The 20,972-nt window shown below is 40.1% G+C and overlaps 1 protein-coding gene across 1 annotated transcript in view; it reads left to right on the top strand.

Annotated features, from left to right (window-relative positions):
- LOC140241373 (potassium voltage-gated channel protein Shal-like) overlaps positions 1-18,849 on the top strand; it is a 106,730-nt gene extending 87,881 nt beyond the window's left edge. The window contains exons 5-6 of the mRNA XM_072321107.1: positions 15,529-15,646; positions 18,285-18,849. Coding sequence (XP_072177208.1) covers positions 15,529-15,646; positions 18,285-18,682 — 516 coding nt within the window. The 3' untranslated portion in view covers positions 18,683-18,849. The remainder of the gene's footprint in view (positions 1-15,528; positions 15,647-18,284) is intronic.
- The last annotated feature ends 2,123 nt before the right edge of the window (positions 18,850-20,972 follow it).

The following is a 20,972-nucleotide window of genomic DNA, read 5'->3' as shown; positions in this document are numbered from 1 at the left end:
TGTATGTGTGTGTGTGTGTGTTGTGTATAAAGCAGTGTCTTACAAACCATGCTTTCCCTATCCCATGTGCAATCATATCTAATTTGCCATCAGTGAATTTAGGGAACCCTATTTCCTGTATACCCTGTGACAAGCTTTTCAATTCATATTTTGTAACATAAGCCCATTCAATACTCCAAATCCACTTTGCCATTATCAGTTACTGCCATGCCGAGCAAGCCTTTGGCATTTTTTTCATCTTCTTTTTTTTTTTTTGGTTGTCAGGAACAACCTGTCTTTCTTTTCCAGGGCACTCATAAAATTTGAATAACATATTTGTGAATCAGTCCAATGAATGTGTGTCTGTAAATCATATGAATTACACATAATGCTACGGAATAGAAATAATAATGTCACTGATATATTTTCTCTTTTTGGGGGTACTTTTTTACAGCAGGCTTGGGACCTTGGGGAAAAGATTGAATTAATGTTCGTCTTTCGTGTTCCTTTGTTGTTTGAAGACTTTCTGTCGGTGCCCTCATGCTTTGGTGCATACTTAACCCATTGAGGATATGTTGATTTTGCTATAACACGCATTTCCCACAGACACCTGCCTTGGGCTAGTCTTCAGTGGGTTAAAGTAGAATCTCTGCTTGCTGTTATTTTAGATTCTGTAAGCTGTGATGTTTCTCATATCTGACCAACCTTTTTTTTTTTTGGTAATGCTTTTCATGATTGCCACTTTTCTCACTTACCTGCCATTTTTCTTAAAATCCCATTTGTATATTTTTCCATGTTTACATTCCATAATCAATCATGAATATATGGATGGTATAAACAGTACTAATTATGCCTTTATCACTATCACACACACAAAAGGGTTACATGAATACAGAGATTAAAAAACGAACAGACAGAAAACTCTCATTTTGCAGGGACACTAGTTTAGAATATCATATGCACTGTGTTTTCATGCTAACATCGCTAACACCTGCTATAGGGTTGTATCTCTAACATTAATAATGAAATCCAAAGAGGAAAAATGATGAAAGATCATAATTTTGGCTACTTGATGTATTTCAACACAATATTTTCATATATATATAAATATATATATATATATATATATATATGCATATATGCATATATATATTTTTTTTTCATAGAATCCATGGTGTAGATGTTTTGAGCACGTTCTCACTTCATTTTACCTCATGCTCTTTCTCCCTCTCATATATGTTTCAGTTTCTCTGATTTTCTCTGATTCTTTGGTCTCTCTCTTTATCTCTTTATAAATTCTCTCTTTCTTTTCTCTCTCTCTCTTGGATCTCTCCCTCTCTTTTTTGTCTCTATCTCTTACTTTTTCTCAGGAGTATAGAATGTGTTCCACTCAAGCTCTTGTCTTGTGGTGATCTATCACTCTCATTCCCACTCTAGGCACTTCCTATCACCTCCGTTTTCTATTTCCTTCCCGACCTCCATTCCCTCCAGTATGCTTTCTCCTTGATGGCACTGAAATCACTACCTACCTCACCTGCATTTTTTTTTCTCTTCATCATTATGCTGGATGACACAACACCCCTCTCCCCCCCCCCCCCACACACACACACACACAGACATATACACAAACATACTTAGACCCGAAATTTTTCATTGTGGTCAGGATGTTTTTGCAGTGTGATGGTTAGCAGTAGTAACATGGTATATTTACTCAGGCTAGCCTCTTTAGTGTTAGTGCCATTCTACCAGTAATATAGGCCCTACTATTTTTACTTTACTTTATATATGCTATTTATTTAGCATATACTTCACAACAATTTTGCAAGTGATTGAATTCACAATTGTGGAGTACAGTAATGATCCAAGAAATGTCTGTGTGCATGCTGCATTCATGCCGTGATCAGAGTTAATGATTTTGCCTGTTCAATTCCAAAATAGCTCCTGTCTCACGAAATTTGCGAAAACAAAAACCTCAAGAAATATACGATGTATACAGTGGTGGCTCAAGCTTCTTGTGGGCTTTGCTTTGTTTTGTTTTTGTCATTCACCTGTGCCCTGGAGGAGGTATGTACTGAGTGTGAAATATTTGTCACAATGTATGTCCTGAGCAGTGTTTGAACCCATGATATCCTGTACTGGGGTCCATAGTCCTATCCACTGTACCACAGAACACACACAGAAAGTGATCTGACTGGAGAAACATCTGCAAAGAAAGTAATGATGAGCTTACATATGCAGAGAAGTGTGTGTAATATACTTGTATGTGAAGCAGCAAGAGGTACGAATGTATGTCGCTGATGTCTAAAGGTTTAGTTTATGGGTCTACAGGCTTATAACTTGTGAACAGCTTTCATAATAATGTTCACAGGGAAACCTAATTTCTCCACAGAAGTATATAGTGATGGATTAAAAAAACCATTACACTTGGCACCGTGCCATGTATCAGCAAGTTGACTAGTTTCAACCAAGTTGACTTATTTTGCTCTTGAAATAGGGCCTATAGACCTTCGACTTTGTCATTGCATTATAGGATGATTTCTGTGACAGACATCTACAGTAGATGTGAACATATTGATATAGAAGGGAAGTTTTGGTCAACCATATATAATGTGGAATCCAATGCTTTACTTCTGTTTTTGCTGCAAAATATCTAGGACAGATTTCATATGATCTAGCTCTTGAAGATGTCAGATGATGGAAATGATGCATCATGTAATCTCACTGACAGAAAAAACAACAACATTACTTTGTGCAAGTTTTTCAGTTTCAGTAAGTTTTATTTCTCCACTTGTATATAAAAGAAAATAAATATAACAATATCAAACATATTCTTCACAAGTCATGAAAATATAAACAAGAGTTCACATGACTAATTCATGTGAAATAATACATATATGTCATGGCATACATTCAACATGGCATATATTTCAATAATACATATATTTCAAGTCAAGTGTGGACAGGTGCATCTTTCTGATTCCAATCTGATATGTGTCCTCAACATCATTGGTTTCCTTCTCTCATCTCTCTCTCTCTCTCACTATCTTGCCCTCTTTTTACTATAATCACTATTTCATTTACACAGCACTCTTTTCCTAGCAATTTCCCATCAAGACTTGTAGCTTTTTTGCTTGTCAACAATCAATGAATATAGTGTACATTGTAGTTACTTGTAAATAATTTCAGCAGTACAGTGCAGTTATAGTACTATTTATATTGTTTGGTGGAATGTCCATATGTTTGTTTGCCCCTACCTGTGACATCAACAGAGGAAGTAGTAGGACAACAAAATCCAGGCTCTTGTCTTCCCATGGTGTCTCTTGTTCCATTCAGCACCATTTGTTGGGACCTACCCTCTTTGTAGCGTTAGTGAGATATCAAGAGGATTATACGAATAGCTCATCTTCACTGTGAAGTTGCGTGTAAGTGGTTCCGTGATCAGTGGGTATATGGCACCATAATATTCTCGTAATGGAAATATGACGTAAATCAATTAATATGAAATGGAAATCCCATCAGGGGGGGTCCCACAGGAGTAGCTTGGGATTAATTAAGAATGCTACGATACTTGGGTTGGCAGCGCAGGGCACCGAGTGTGCAGAGTTGGGACGCCAAGTGTTTCCCTTTAACTGGCTAGACCTTCAGGATGTGTATGACCTCATTTAAACGCATGACCCCTTTCACACCTCGGGATGCCATCCAGAGTCTGCATCGGTCTGCAGAGATAGCCTTACCCTGTTTTGTTCTTCCTCCAACCCCCAAGCCTCCATCCCCCCCCCCCCCCCCCAAGCGTGAGCTCCTTCAAACCCCCAGGTCCAGTGACGCCATTTGTCTCCGGGTGTGAAATTATTGCAGGAGTTGAGAAGGCGAGCTGTCGCGTGGGTATGAATTGAAGATGGCTCGACAACAGTTTCGGCATTATGCATTCATGCATGCTGGCTCAAGCGGTAGTGCTGGAGTCAGTGTGTGTGTGTGCGTGTGCCCTCACACCCCACCCCACCCCAGCAACCTCTCATCGGCATAATGAAATCAGCTCACTGAATGTTTCATGGCCATTCAGGGGATCAAGTAGTATTTCACTTTTGAAGCTTGAGTGAGCGAGCGAGACGTCACATATTTTCCCTCTTTTATTCTCCTGCACCCCACCCCGACAAGCTTCTCCACCCCCCCGCCTTTATTTTCTTGATCCCTTGATCATTTCCCTTGCCCCTCATTAGCACTCGGTCTTATTCAACCTGCAATTGATCCTCATTTTTTTGCCAATATCAAATGGGCTTCTCCTGTTACTCGACACGAGTTGATTTGGCTTATTAGGGTAGTTGAAAGGAAGATTTGATTTGGAAGGATATAGAGAGATTCAAATTCTGTCTTGGCCTTCATTAGCTTTCACTCCTATGCATGGTGGCAAATTGGATTGATATAGAGGTATTCTTCTATTTTCTTTCCTCAGTTTCTAACCAAAAAACAATGTTTTTTCTTTATACAGTCCTGTTCATGAGAATTGGTTAGTGCATAGAGCAGGCTGTAGCTCTTTGAATTTGAATGGAACATACAATGTATGGCATTTATGTTATATTTGTGCATTTGTGTGTGTATTCGTGTACAGCTAATACACACTCACACTCGAAGCTATATGAAGATCATGGATGCCCCGTCTGTCACCTACTGGTCTGTTTTGTTGCTGTGTTCACTTTAACACATTTCCACCTTGCCTACATAAGGAAATGGGGGAAGTCTCAATGATGTCAGCTCATGTGAGGAAATGCAAGGGGGTGGGGTGAAGTAGTCTTGCATTTCCGTTTACATTGATTATACCTATATAGGGAAGTGAATTGAGGCAGAAAGCAGGAAGGTAACTCAAATCATCGTTCGTCAGGGTTCAGGTTTCTGTCCCAAGCTGTGAAAATCCTTGCCTCTCTGACTGATGACACTCTGAACTGCTTTATTTTATTTTTTTTTTGTGCTAATGTTCATGGTATTTAGCCCCTATAATTCTTCTTTGCTCTGCAGTGTTAGGTGAATGCATGATTCTTGAGACCTCCTTGATTTTGCCACAGAGTTGCAAATCCAGTGCCAAGATGCATGTCCTCCTGTCACAGATTTATTTTAGACATAAAAAGAGGGGAAAATTAATAGAAAAAGGGTTTTTTTTAATAGAAATAAGAGTAATTTCCTTCCTCAGGTGTCCCAGCTGTATAGTCAGCCCCTTGTTCATAAAGTGTACCCGACAAAATTCAATGTGCATTAAAACGTACCCTGTTTAGTTGATATATTCAATGTAAAGTTATTTTTCTTGTAATCTCAGGGCCTAGTGAGTTCTAAAATTCACCTGTTTCTACCAAATGAACTTTTCAGTACTAAGAATCCCATTTGCATGCAGTTGTTGTTGCTATGTTGAACAAGCATTATGGCTATTTGAATAGCCTTTGTAACATCAATATGAATTGAAATTCAAATGGGTCAGTAGTCCTGCCAATTTTGTGATGATCATGAAGACACTATTGCAGCATTGTTCCCTATACTGCCCACAAAATTAACCTGTTCCATACTGAATTCTGAAATCCCCATAGACTTAGAACACAGGCCACCAGGTTCCATTATGGAATGGGTTAATGTCTCCAAGAGATCAAATATACCTCTGAGGAGAGTACATAGCTATACCTGAAAAAAGAACAAAAGGTAATGCAGTGCTGGAATAATACAAGCCATAATAAGTGATGTCCATGCTAGCTTTCCTTATACCAGCGTCACTTGCACTCCCATGCCGCCACTTCCAGGTGACCCCTAGAAAGTTCAAGTCGCTCTTGTCCGATGCTTGCCTGTCTATGTGGGATGTACGTATATCTCGCCCTGCTTTGTGGGGATTGTATGGATTAAGTCAGTGCGTGGGCATCAAAAGCCATCAGTCATGCATTCCTGTAGGGATCTATTTCTACCTGGGAATCATTGCATGTTGATCAAATATACCTCTTAAAGGCACAGAACTGACATAGCTTTATTTTCTTTTCAAGATGACTGATTATTTGGCAAGTCAAATTTGCCATTAAGTATGTGATTTGATGAAAGACTTCAGTAAATCTTTGGAAAGCTCTTAAAGATGTGTAATCTGGAAACTTCTCATTTTCCAGATCCACCTGTAGTGACAGACTTGTAGAAAGGAGTAGATATGAACAGCTCATTACTCATGACTGTGTCTGGTTCAGAAAATCAAGAAGATTTAAAACAAATTTGAGCATTCGTATCACAGGTGTTTGGCTGGATGTATTGGTTACCATGAAATTTTATCACTTAATGAATGCAGGGAAACATAATCTGCTTGCTTAATCTGCTTGCTTTTTTGTGATTTTTGTCAACAAAGGTTTCCTTGGAATGGAAAAAGCATATGTCATCACATCCATTCAAACAATGGACACTCGAAGAGAGATAGTGTGTGCGTATGTGTGTTTGTGTGTGGTGTTATCATGACAAATCATGAGCATTATCATAATTGGTCTGGTATGAATATAAACATTTACCCGCTGGACTCTGTAGCCTGCCGAGGCCATAGACTGGTAGTCCACGGCTCAACCTGCCAGTGTATATAATGTATCTTCCTCCCCCTCTCCCCCCCCCCCCACCCCCACTATGCATGCATTATACACAACATATGTAAAAACACACATGTGCCCACACACAAACATATTCATATATTTCCTTTTGACTTTGCCATCACTCCGAGCAAGAATACTATATGTGGGAAATGTTTATGGCATTTAGGAGGCAATGATAAGGAGAGGGATAATGCTATTTCTTTCAGTTCTTTCTCATATTCTACATCTCTTCTCTTCTGTTATTCTTTCATTCTTCAGGCCAACACTCATATTTATTTCTCTCTCTCCCTCTGTCTGTCTGTGTGTCTGTCTATATTTCCATCTGTCTGTCTCTCTATCTTTCTCTCTCTCTGCATGTCTATATCTCTATCCTTCTGTCTAAGTCCCCACTTCTCTCCACCTCATCCAAGCCCTTGTGTGTATATTACAATTATATACTGTATATATGTTTACTGTATGCATATGAGTATCTCTCCCCCTCTTTACCTCCAGCTCTCTTGCACTCTCTATGAACAAATGAGAGAGAGATAGAGATAGAGAGATAGAGAGAGAGATAGATGGGGAGAGAGATATATAGAGAGAGATACTTGTAGATGTAGAGAGATATATAGAGGGAGATAGATGGTGAGAGATAGAGATAGAGATAGATGGAGAGAGAGAGAGATGGAGAGGGAGAGATTCTGACGTCAAAGGGTAATGAGCCCATGGTCTCCCAGACAATGTAGGAGCAATTAGTGACTGTTAATCCCCTTAACTGGCAGAACACATGTCACTGGCACATGAAAAGGTTAAACTATGCCAACCTCCTGTATATCATCAAGCCGAGAGGCAGAAGGGGGTAAAGGCCGCTATCGGGCCTGTGGAATCAACGACCCTCTGCTTCTCAGTCGTAGATACACACAGTCATCGCAGCCAGGTGTAGATATGCATTGATGAGACTCTGAAGGAGTCAGTCCATGGCTTGGCCGACATCCCGCAGGCTCTTTAGGATCACATGACCCGCCTTGGCCTATCCTTGTAAGCAGCAAGAGAGATCACCGTGTATTTGGGAAGAATATCCAGTTGATTCAGAAAAAAATATGTTTGCATGCATTGAGGCAACGTGCCAACAATATCAAGGTAGAATGCATAATCTGTATCATCTTTTTTTTCCATAAAGTGGTGTTTTTTCCTATTTCTCTCCCCCCCCCATACATTCAATAACAATCTATGTGAGACGTCAGTCCCTTTAGCTTGTCAAGCATGAAGCGTAAACTATGTACATTGCAACCCAGAAAAAAGAAGTGTTGACAACAGTCACAAGGACACTGGTTCACCCTTACGTGACATGTCACATTCAAACTTGATTAATGTTGAATTATATGGGTTCTTAACTCTTGTGTGTATTCTCCTCTTGTTAGATATAGCTGTGTATGCATGCTTCTGAGCACAAAAGAAATTACAAAATCTCAGTTGTTTTGTCAATCATCTCCCAAAAGAATGATTTGCAAAAATAGATGTGGGGTTGCTCTGGGTTTCTTCTTGTTTACTGCAAAATATTGTTTGAGTCAATTCTTCTGGGGCGCTTTTTTTTTTTCCAGAACTCAGACATTTTATGAGACATGTCTTTTGTAAAGGATGCTTTTGTGCAAATCTCAATGACTGACTACAGGTTATTTGCATAGAGTTGTTAATCCTATTCAACCAATGACCTAGAAAAGAAATTGTTAAGGGAAATAAGGACATCTTGGCATATCTGTTGCTTTAGAGAATGCAGTACTGTAAAATTGGATATTTTTGTGCGACTAATTTTTCGCACTTGGCTGGGTAAGAAGAGTTTCGCGTGTTTTTAATTCCACGGAATCAAGACATCACACACAGGAACATATGGCAAGCAAAAATATTCGCGTGCTTTTATTTTCGCACTAGTTTCTGGTTGCGCGAAATGCGCGAAAAATTTTAACACCGCAAAAATTTCCACCTTTACAGTATGCTATTTATAAGACAGTCACACAGGAGTCACCGTAAGCTTTGATTTCCGAATGGCAGTCAGTGACTGCTTTGAAGGAGCTGATGTACGCTGCAATGCGTGCATCGGCCAAACATGGCGTCACGTCTTGTGAGCTCATCCTCGGCTACGTAGGAGCCGTTGATATGGGACTCATGTGTCCAAATGTGACATTATGTGGTGTCTGTCTCTCCATATATTGCCCACTTGTCTTTCTGTCCATCTCATTTCCCCTCTGTCATTCTGCTGTATCTCTCCATATCTTGTGCATGTTCCCTGCCTCCATGTTCTGTTCATTATCTTTGCTCCTTCTTCTCCTTCTACCTCAGTCTTTCTCTCTCTCTAGTAGTTTCTGCAATCACTGCCTATACAATATGTCTTTTTTTTTCATTGTTCCAATAATCATGTGTGGTATTGCTCTTCTTTTCTCCTGTTCTTGTTTTGTTCTTTCTCCCCCTTCTCTATCTCTATAGATAGATCTATCTATCTATCTATCTATATATCTATCTATCAAGCAAAAAAAAAAAGAGAGCTGTCTTGAGGCTGTGAAAACTGCAGAAATATATTACACACATATATGTGTATACATATTATTCATGTATAAATATATGTATATGATGCATATGGGTATAGGTATTATGTGTATATGTATCATATCCTTATTCTGTTTCATTTCCCCTTGATATTAATCTTTCCTGATTTTCCCCATTCTCCTCTTTCTCCTTGTGTCTTTCTTTTTTTTTTTGACCTCTGCCTTCACTCAATTCATCTTCCAAGTCTTCAGTTGGCGTGCAATGCCGCCTTTCTTGAAAGACACACGCGTCGCGACAATCAGCGCCGCAGACATGGACAAACGAGTGTGGTGACAGCACGGTGTTTATACACACTGGCCAAAAAAAAAAAAGAGAGCTGTCTTGAGGCTGTGAAGATTAAACAAACATGGAATATGCCTCATCCCCACATCGTCTCATCACTTCGCACCCAATCATGCAGACAGCAGGTCGCTGAAGTGATTGTATATGTGTAGGAGGGAGTGGGGCGTTTATTCCTGAGGTGTCCTTGCGTACACATGGTGTACTAACCCGCGTACTATCTGCGTGCCTGTTTACACCTGCCCACAGGCAAGCAAGCATGCGCTCATGTCTTCACGTATCCCCACTAGTTCCTGTGCACACCCCAACTGTCAGGAATCTATTGTATTCCAAACTGCTACCCGCTGGAATCAAATGTCAAAACATCACGGTTGTTCTCATATCCTATCAGGCACAAACATGTCTGTCACAGACACGGAGTCCTCTCTCGCTGTGACGAAGAGGATCCAGGCAAACTATGTCCTATATCATGTTGCAGTCAACCCTGCTGGGAGCATCTATGTGAAAAACTGTAGTGTGTAATTACAAACACAGCTGTGAGATTCACATCTGTTTGGCTTTTCAACTGATACAGCTATAGACTAGGAAGATGATTTTTGTGTATGCGTGAGTGTGTCTGTAAATCAATCTTTGAGAAATCTATCCCAAATCACAGCTATACTTCACTGACTGTCTGATGAGAGATAATTTGATCATTACTGTAGGTTTCACATGATTGCAGTGGAGCATCAGAATTCAGGGTTTTGAGGGACAAATCACGGCGCTAGTATTTTGTCATGTATCATAGTGTGTCAACATGTGAAGCTCAAATTTGACACTTGTCATTGCTGATTGTTATTTAGGGTTTTTACTTAAATCACTTTTGAGCATATATGTCATGGAGAACCGCTGCCGTATGACTCATACGTTACACACAAATTGAGCTCATAAGAAGAGAACATATACACAGGAGGGCTTTAGCTCATCATGAATGTCCCAGCAAAGACAAATACCACCTGTCACCCATGGGTTAACTTTTCCTGCCCGTCTACCCCCCCCCCCCCCCCCCCCGTTAAACTCTTAACCAGTCCAACCCCAAATCACTGTGATAATACCTGCTATTTATAGCTGGCACCAGATGTAATGCATCCTCTACTGGGGTGAAACGAGATGTACCTGCCAGGTATAATTCTTTCTCATTTCTTTAAGTCGATGCCTCCAATTGATTTGATTCCAAAAATAGCTCGAGATATGATTGAATTTCATGCCCGGCCGTGCCGATAACTGGAGCCTGCCAGTGGTTTGTGTTCGTTCAGAACAGACGCAAACTTGTCGGCCATTATTGTCGGCAGCCATTTTTTTTTCTCCTCGTCTCACTGGCAGATTCTCCTTAAGAACTTCAACAAATGTCTCCAGTGCTCATGAGTGGATCCATGGCAAATATTGAATTTCCTCTGAAGATGAGCCATCACTGTAATGCACACTGCAGGCTGCACACCTTCTTGGTATTGGTCCCATCTACTGAATTCCCTGTAGTGCTTGCCGCCACTGAGGTGGCCTCATCCTGCAATGCAAAGCTCACATTGCTGATCTTGGCTGTAGTTAAAGGGAAACAAAGCTGTGCATGACATAAAGCGGACTTGGATGCAGCCGAAAGCCAACTATAAACCTTCAGTCAGTTAGTGTTTTACCCCTTTAATATTCATAGAAAGTTAATTTGAAAAAAAAAAGTGATGTAGATCTATATGTAAAAATATGTATATATGTTCTGTTGCATTACAACATACATAGAGTGCAGTTATTGACCTTAGCTGAATAGATACAGCAGCTTATGTTTTCATCAGGATTAGATATGAACTTAGTCACTTCACTGCTAAACTCAATCTACAACATCCTGATTAAGGGGGGGGGGATGTGTCTTGTTGGGATTTATGCAAAACCCTCGCCCGCACATCTGGTAATGAAGGCAGAGTGAGCGTGAGATTGATAGCCTGGTATATTAATGCCAACTGTTGATGTGCGCACACTTGTGTCAGCGATGAAAGCTTGTTGTGAGGGGGTTTGTGGCATCTTTCTCTCCTTGCCTAAACTCGCTTCCCCCTTCTGGTGAGCGGTTGGCCCCCACGTCTTTAGCAACTTAAATCCAAGTAGGAAATGCAAATGAATGTGGTGAGGAGAGACAGGGAGAGAGAAAGTAAGGGAGAAAGAGGATCAAAATATATTTGCATTTCACAATGGCAGTTGAGAGAGTGAAATGGATATCAACAACAAAGTCCTTGTATTCGTTCCTCAGCCACACTTCATCAGCCCTCATGTCACAGTACGCATGGGGGCCCCACGTTCTGTTGTGTTTGCCCACGGCTTCTTAGGCTCAAAGTACAGTGGGTAGGTTACCACGAGACAAATCATCTCAAGCTAGACAAATCATCTCAAGGCATTGTTTCTATTTGACTGTTACATCTGTGGCAACAGCAAGAAAAGTAAAGCTCGTAGACATGAACATTTGCTTGAGCAGAACACAGATAATTCTAGTTATTGCCTTTAAAAAATGGAAGAGTTAGACTTTTGATGTGCCATGTGACACAGATGCTGTTGAAGTTGCATTGTCCCTGGCAGTAGATTTGTTTGGCTTTGTCATTTAAAAGTTTGCCTTTTTCAATTTTCATAGCATTTGAAATATGTGCAGTGAATCATTTGAAGCAATTCATGTCTTTTTTTTAGTACTTATTGAGCATTTTCAGTAAATGGCGGTTTTTCATATGAAACACATATCAAACATATTGCCATAACATATGTTGGAGACTTTGAAGCTTACAACTTCTATGTACAATCTGTTGCGCTACATTTGGTTTTGTCTTTAAGATGGAAGCAAGAAATGAGACACAGCTTAAGAGAAAAATGATTTTACTGGTAATTAGAACAGTGTCAATTATGGTAATGTATTGTCAAATGCAATGTCACTGAAATAGTCACAGATCGGGAGACCTGCTTTTTGCACAAATGCCCAAACTGGAGAAATATATTAATGCTTAGAATCATGGGGACAGAGGGTAATTTAATAACAGCACTCATGGAACTTTGTTTTCAGTAAATTGCTGTTGCAAATTCCAATCCATCCATGTGATCAGTCAGAATTGACATGCAATATCCACAAAATTTTAGCAGAGGTTAGTACAATGTGGACTAGATTGTGACACAGCATTGCAAACACAGGACCCGTGACTTGGTGCAGTTCATTTGCTCTATTCGTGTCGTGACATGAGCCCTCCGACACCACATTAGAGCAAACGAGTGCAAATCATCTTCTCAAACCAAATGATGTGTCCAGAATGGCTCTCTGATGAACCATGCTGTAGGGAAAACATGAGAGGGGGGTGGGGCTGAGGAGGCCAGAGAGCGGAGATGGGGGGAATGAATTCTAGGCTGACGCGATCAATAGTATTGATAGGAGTACAGCTAGGGTTTGCCAAACAAAATCTCGGCAGGAGCAGCGGGCTGATCGCAACCCATTTCCCGAAATTATCTGTGTGCCCGACTGAACATTAGGTGGGCCCCCAGTACCGTGCATAATTGACGCCGCCAAATCGTCACACTCATAACCTGGGATTGTGCGTGGTGAAAGTAGTGGAGGAGGAGGAAGAACAGGAGGAGGAAGAGGAGGAGGAGGAGGAGGTTGAGGAGGGTTGGGGGCGGGTACATGAAGATTGATGCTTGGGCGCTGGCATGCGGCCATGGTGCACCAGGCCAGACGTCATAAATATGAGGTGATGAGGTGCCGGCGATACACCTTTGCGTTCTGTTTGAACAGGTTGGTGCATTTTACAAGTAATGGGATGATGGGAATAAAGGGCAAATCAGCATCAGTGCGGTGTTTCATGCCACCCCGCCGGCATGAGATGGCCATATGCACAGCAGCTCAAATTAGCAGTCCCCTGTGTCTATGTGTATGTTAGTCTGTATCAGCTGGAATTTTGTCAGCACAAGCCTCATCGTAGGTTTTTCTTTTTCTTCTTCCATTTAATGTCTTCTATTTGCCATTAGGAAGCAGCCTGGCTGTCAAATTTGTTACATTTATGGAAACAGTTGGAGAGTGGAAGAGTTGGCTCTGTGGGGAAAACAAATTGTGACAGGCACTTTGCATGAATATTGCAGATAGCCATTCAGAAGCCATGGAGGATTTACCAATGGCAGTTTTCATCTTGTGTGTTCACTCAGTCATGACAGACATTCTTTACATTGAAATAGTAATTGTATCTACCCTGACATGACGATCTCCTGTAGGTGACTTCAGTTGTTGATGGGTTTAGTCATGAGCCCTGGTGGAAAAAAAAAGGCGTCTGTTGATATTGACTTGAGACTCTCAGTCTTGTCTCAGCCTGGTGCAAATGATCAAACAAACACATCAACAAAACAAAATGAAACAAACATTTACCCATATTTCCCCAGAATCAGAGATGACAATCTTCTATAGTAGCTTGATCATTTTTGCCATTTAATTTTCAGAAAGATCTAAATTGTGTGTGCACAAATTACTCTTGGGAGGCATTTCATGAAGCATTTTATCTGACAAATTTGTCAGACAAATTTGCTCTCAGCCAATAAGATGCAAGGATTTTAGTATCTTATAACAATAATGTCAGAAAAAAAAAATGCTTCATGAAATGCCCCCCTGCAGTACTCCATTTGGAATGGCCATCCGTGAGTGTCAGCATAGAACAATTTTGGATGTGAAGATAGTGTGGGATACCATCTATGTGAGTGACTGCTCCATTAAAACCAATAACAGAGCATTAATATTATCCAGATAAACCATATATTCATGAAACATTTTCAACGATTCCAAGGACATGTAGAGATTCCAATTTCCACAAATTGCAGACAAATTGTGTGATTTTGTTTTGGGGTAGTGCAGTAAATTTTCATGAGCATAGTGGGGAAAGTCTTTGCTCCCAGAGCTTCAAAAATTGCACCGCCGCTGGTTCCCTCTCTGACAGCTATATAGACTCAGGGCCATGGTTCGGTGGCGATGACCGCGTAGTGCATCGCCAAGCGGAGAGACTCCACTGAGACTTCTCACTGGCTGGAACTATGGGAGCGTGTCTGGACTGCTCATTCATCCCCTAATGAAACCGCCGTAATCCTACGGGGGAATTAACGCACCCGAACATCTATGGCAAACCGATGATGTATTGTCGACCTGTGATGAATACGTTCCAACAACAAGAGATGTTAATCCATTTTTCTCTCCCCCAATACCTCGCGCTTTCTGCTTGTGCAGTTGCATTCATTACGTGGTCGGGACAAAAGAGAGGATCATATTTTATTGGTCCATGAGATGCTGTCAAAAGATCATCAAAAATGCATCCTCTGAAAGTGTAAACCTGCATTCACTTTTGCCTCGTGTATCGTCCAAGCGATGATGGTCTAACCCTGATCCAACAAGCAGTTGACGTGAGGGGGAGTGACATCAAAGATATCTCCCGTATGAATTGGCCACAATTGGCCCATCAAGTCTCCTAAACCACATATTTCTGGTTTGGAAAGATAGATAGATAGATAGATAGATAGATAGATAGATAGATAGATACTGTGTAAGCTGTTATTTTCACATACAGACATTTTTGCAAATTAGGAAGTCACAGACCTTTTTCGTGAGATGTTGTTTTGGTGAATTGGCATTGAGGCTATCTTAAGTGCGCTATTGCCAAAGGGCGCACTGCAACATTTTTGTATGTTGTTAAATTCACGGTCCAACAGTGATTCACAAAAGTAGAAGTAACAGCTTATAAAGAATATATATATATATATATATACACACATGTATATATACACATGTATCTTTTATTTTCTCTTGTGATATAAGTTCTATTGTTCATTGTTAGTGTATCATGAGGCTAAATAAGAAATTGTCTTTCATGTGAGCTCCATGTTGCTTATATATGATTGTTATGTTGGTGTATAAATTATGAGAAAAAGCCCCTTGATGGTAGTATAGGGAAATAAAAGGGGGGGGGGAGATTGTCATGTCACCTATTTAGTGACTGCACTTTGTGACACCAGCTATGACGTGAGCAAATATGTGTTCTAATATTTTTTTTTTTAATCTGCTTGTATCTTTCAGAATCGCCAATATGTGGAGACTGAGTACACCTACAATGGAATCCCCTTTTCTCGCTCTATGCAGTCTGGCAGCGGCCAAATCAGTCCAAGTCCTTCAGCAATGTCAACTACGCAAGGAGGTCAGTTCCAGGCCCATCATGGGCCCATGTTTTATGTTGTTTCTTTTTGTTGCTTTTTTTCCTGGAAGGGGGGGGGGGAGGGAGGGCATTTCTTTAGCAGATGGTTACCTACTGGTTACCTACTTAGTCAAAATTAACAAAAGAAGAATTGGGTGGGAGCTGTCCTTATTATTTGCCCTTATTGACAGATTTCCCAGTTTCCACCAATGTCCAGATCTGGATGTTATGATAAAGCACTTCCCCCTTCAGAGCATCATTACTTGAGATTAGTCCAAATTCTATTCGCCATTGGCAGTGAGGAAGAAAATGCTCCTTCAATTTCTTCTCCCTTTTATTTTCTTCTCTTGACCATGTATGCCATTTTCATGAGAAAGAAGGGTCCACTCTGTAAGGTAACTGACCTGACTACCAATATTTTTTTAATTTTACTTTAGTTAAATGCTATGAAATGTCTGGCATGATTCATCAAATGCTCCGTTGATGCTGATTGCCACATGTGCCTCTGTGTTTTCTTTCCTGATTGGCATAGATGTTCCATAAATAGCTGTCAATGTGGCCCAACGCTTCGCTACACCCGAGTGGTTTTGTCTTTCTCATGTCATGGCCAAGTTTGGGAGAAGTCAATATCCAAAAAAAAAAAAACAAGACGACAATGTGCAATGATGTTATGGCTAAATATATAGACACATTCCATGCTGAGCCTTATTACCTCCGCCAAGGGAGGAGGTTATGTTTTCGTTTCCGTTGGTTGGTTCCGTTGGTTCCGTGTGCAAAATAACTCAAAAAGTAGTTAACGGATTGGGATGAAACTTGCAGGAAAGGTTGAGAATGACACAAGTAACAAACGAATAACTTTTGGTAGTGATTCAAGAATTTTGGGGGAATTTATGAAGGATTTTGATATTTTGGCAGGTAGGGTCAATGAACTTGGGAGTTCAGGCTGCGCGTATTTGAGGTTTGCATGCGCGCACTAAAGTGCATGCTCTAGTTTCTGCTGGGGAGAGGCGCGCTGCACATCTGAGGGTTTATGACGTAACAAAGGCTTCTATATTGGGAAATCGGGCGATTTTTCAGTGGGTGAAAATCACTTATCTCTGTGGAAGAGCAAGATCATTAGTGGAAAGTAACTGCTTGGCAGAGGTCTGCGCTCTCGGAGTGCTTTTCTAGTTTCTATACACTGTTTTTCTGAGAATATTATGTAAATGAGGCTGCTACCTGTATACAATTAAATACCATTCTCCAAATGCTGTAAAAGGACCACTTGCATTATGGCTTACATACACCATATCAGGAAATTCAGCTATAAATGCAACTTTGTAAAAACTGAAAGAAATAGGGAAATTCAATTTGTTTTTGCTTTAATGCCCATTATGTGAAATGATTCTGAGATCTATTGTCTGAATGCTAATATTTTCTGAATAATTGACCAGTGGACCAGGAGAATTTGAACAAATCCGTAATGTTTAAGGTTTTTTTTTTGTTTTGTTTTTTGTTACCAAAGAAGTACAGATGGACCAGTGTTACTGAAGCTTAGACAGCCCAAACAATAATTGTCTGTGCTCTGGTTATCAAGTTTTATGTTTGCATGTATGTTATGTAACGTCTGCATGATGCATTCTTGCTGGTAATGAATTTGTAATATTAAGATATATGATAATGATGGCACAGTAGATCACAAACAGTTTGTTTTCTTTTGATGAGATAAACAGTTCTGTAAAAAGATATGAAATGAGACGTCACAGTAATTTCCAACTTTGCCAGTAGTCCTACATAGTATGGAACAGAGGGAAAATGCTAGAGCATTACTCTGAGTTTGAGTGTCAAAGGGGCACACGTCAGCCTCTCTGAAACACTTGTAGTTAGTGCCATGTGCCACTTCAGGACATAAATATTGCCTGGCCTTATATGAATTACACAGATGTTGACTGGTGGTGGGGAGGGATCATACAAGAACATTTCACCCAAAGACTTCTATTTTGCTATCTTTAGTTGTTGTTACTCACTCAATGAAGTTAAGGTACTTGTAATATCCCCACAATGATATTTCAAAACCTTGAAGGAAGAGTTTACTGTATATTCCTAACAATATATTTCATCATCTGTTGCATTATATGGGTTTGTCAAAGTACTTTTGGGGTGGATACCTTTGGCTTGAATATTCTGTAGTGGCCATTTTTGTAGCATCACCACAAACCCCCAACACTGCATGGTACAGCTTTCACACCTCATGAGTGCTGTTGGTAACCAGTATCAGTACAATCCACTTCATCACGGCATATTTTCTCACGTCTTGTCAATTATTTCTTGCTCAATTTTAGGCATTGTTTACTGTGCATTCTTTTAATGCTTAAAATGTCAGTAACATATTGTTCAGTACGTTTTGCAATTTGTGCACACAAAAGAATGTTATGCGTGAGAGAACATCCTCAAGATTTCTGGCAGTGGGAGAGAATAACAAATAGTCCGCTATCACATGATCATGTTTATCTTCTTGGTTGACTGGTATTAGACAGGCACTTGATATTACTGATATTTTAAAAGGAAAGCAAAATTTATAATGAGATAGAGATGACCCTTGCTTACCACGTTGTATACATTACGATAATAGATAAATTGATTTGGTCTGAATATTCCACAGCTAAGACTAATCAGACTACTGGATGCTGCTCAAGATGGGCCCAGGGCCACCGTTATGAGGCGGCAGGCACCGAGGATGAGGAGAATAACCTCAAAGAGGTAAGGGTCAATGAGACCCATGCGCATCGAAAGCCTTCGCCAACCAACGCCAGCCCACCCAAGCGTGAAGACCTGACTCTCAGCGTGCTACCCGAGATGAACTGCAACACGACGAACGTGACCACGGCAATCGTTTCGACACTACCCACCCCGACCACGGCCATCGACACGGAGTCGATCCACACCACAGTCAGTGCCAGCTCCAGTCCCCAGGGCAGTAGAGGGAGCCCCAGGGGAAGCCGCGGGAGCCCGCAGGGCAGTGCGGGCAGCTCCAACGTGGTACAGGTATCTGCCTTATAGCAGAGAGTGGGGCTACTAGAGCCACCCCCATCCTCCGCTAATACCACAAGTGTTGTCATGCCAACCGAGCGTACGAAATGCTTAGCAAACAAAAGATGTTAGTAAAAGGCAGACAAAAGTCTTCTCTTGTATACTCAATGGCTCTTTGGCTATCATAGCCTGTATAAACAACAAAAACCCAGGTATACTGGGGTATAACTTTAACAAAGTACTATGATAATGTGCACATGGCGGTTTTACGTTATGAAATCATGATCTTCATACAGGGATATCAGCATAGCCAGTCAAGGAATCTGTTTGTAGTATGTAAGTGTGTAATATTGCAATTGTGTGTTGTTTTCTTCCTTATTTTTTTTTTTTTCTTTTTTAGGAGAGTTTCACTCTATTGTTTTTTCCGAATGATTTTACGATATGCTTTTCCAAATGTGTTCTATCAAACAAGCGGACAAATGTAGGATGCAGTGTGCGTGTGTGTGTTTTATTGTACATAGATATTAATCGTTCTGCTTCTCTGCCTTTGCAGCTACACTGGTGTAATTTTCAACCTGCCCGTTAAAATCCCTTGTGCCTTTGATTTCACGACAAAGCTCAGATATTTTTTATATGCTAATAGCCCTTTAATTTTAAGTCGCACATGGACAGAGACTGAACAAGGTTCTCATCAAGAATTTGTGAAAGCTATGCACTTATCTGTTCAGTTCCAAGCAAAGTTTGTGTACGCAATGCCCTGTAATTGAGAAATTAAGATAATGTTTCTTAATAAATGCTAGGGAGTAAATTTCAAATTTGAAGTCAAATACTAAATGGTGTACATCTCTGAGTTACGATCTGCCCAATACAGTTTGATTAAAATGTGTAAAATTTGTCTACTTCCAATATCTTGTGGAATCCTTTTTTTTTGGATAATTCAGAAATTTGTGTATAACAATCCCAGAATTCTGATTTGCACTGTTCTAGATTTGATTGAGATATAGTGTTAAAGAGAGTAAAGTACAGGTAGAGGATAACTTGCACTGAGTTATATATGTGTCTATTTATTTTAAGTGTGTGTGCAGGGCATTTGCAGCAATTCGTTTGGCAATAAAAATGATTTTAATTCCTTTTATCATCGAGCTTCTTTTTGTTGTGATTGTTAGCAAAAAAAAAAAAGAAACAAAAACAAAAAAAGAAGAGATTAAGTAGTCAGATTGAAACCCCAAACAAGAATGCTTTGGGATTGATGTCCACACCAAGAATTGTGCGTTGGTTGTTTCTTGTCTTTTAAAAAAGCATAACAATGATTCTTTAGTAAAACTGAATGAATTTTCTACATCACCTCACCCAGCGGTGTTTCTGTTTCCATTTCTCTGTCAATTCTTTACTGGATTTCCCCATTTTACTGATGTAGCTGTGACAAGGAGCTATGTGTCTGCTTTAATGTATGATATTGACGTAGAAAAAGGACGGGTGTAACGGGAAGGCATAGTGCAAGGGAACGGCTTCGCAGAGTCTTTTCCACTTTAATTTTTGATTTTTTGATTTCTGTCCTCTGTTGCCTTATATCTGAATGAAGACAAGACATTTGTTTTTTGTGTGCGATTATCATATCTTGCTCTTCATTCTAAGAGACTTCACGAATGATGTCACACTTTGTGTCGGGTAATGTTCTATCAGAGAATATCAGATCCAGGTACCTGTATGTTTATATCTTAATGCCACTTATTGTGCGAGTTCGGTAGGTGATCTCGACATAAACCTGTAATCTTGTGGGATTATGTAAGGAAAAAAAGTAGTTCATGACTGGAAAGATATATTGCACATCTATACCTATTTATCATTTATCATATTAAACCTCAATGGTAGTTAATTGCAAAGTAAAGGAAGATATGTTTAACACTTTTTTTTTTTGTCGCTAGGGTTTTATACCTCATTAGGATATCCTAACATTATCGTTGACATCTTCATGTCATCATCTGTGCAACAATCTTTAGTCATTCAGCATTTCATGCTGTAAGTTAAACTATGCAGCAAGTATGTGAATCAAGTCAAATTACTCAGTCTGTTGGTGATGTAGAAAGGTGTATTATGTATAGAGTAGTCAAAGGAAAGTATTACCTTTTTTCCTTTTTGTTATGAAGGGTTTAACTTCGACTGACTTGAGCACATCTATAGCAAAGTCTGAGCAATGTGTCAGGTGTTTTTGGTTTTGTTTTTGCACTATGCAAAATTTACGGTACACTTACTAGCAGCAACTTGCATCACCAACACATCACGTACATTTGTAGTCGAGCAAGGTGCGGTGAGTGGTGGA

This window comes from Diadema setosum, chromosome 2 (assembly GCF_964275005.1).
Source record: "Diadema setosum chromosome 2, eeDiaSeto1, whole genome shotgun sequence".
Classification (NCBI taxonomy): domain Eukaryota; kingdom Metazoa; phylum Echinodermata; class Echinoidea; order Diadematoida; family Diadematidae; genus Diadema; species Diadema setosum.
The sequence above is the reverse complement of the archived record's forward strand: the minus strand, read 5'-3'. Positions and strand labels throughout refer to the sequence as shown.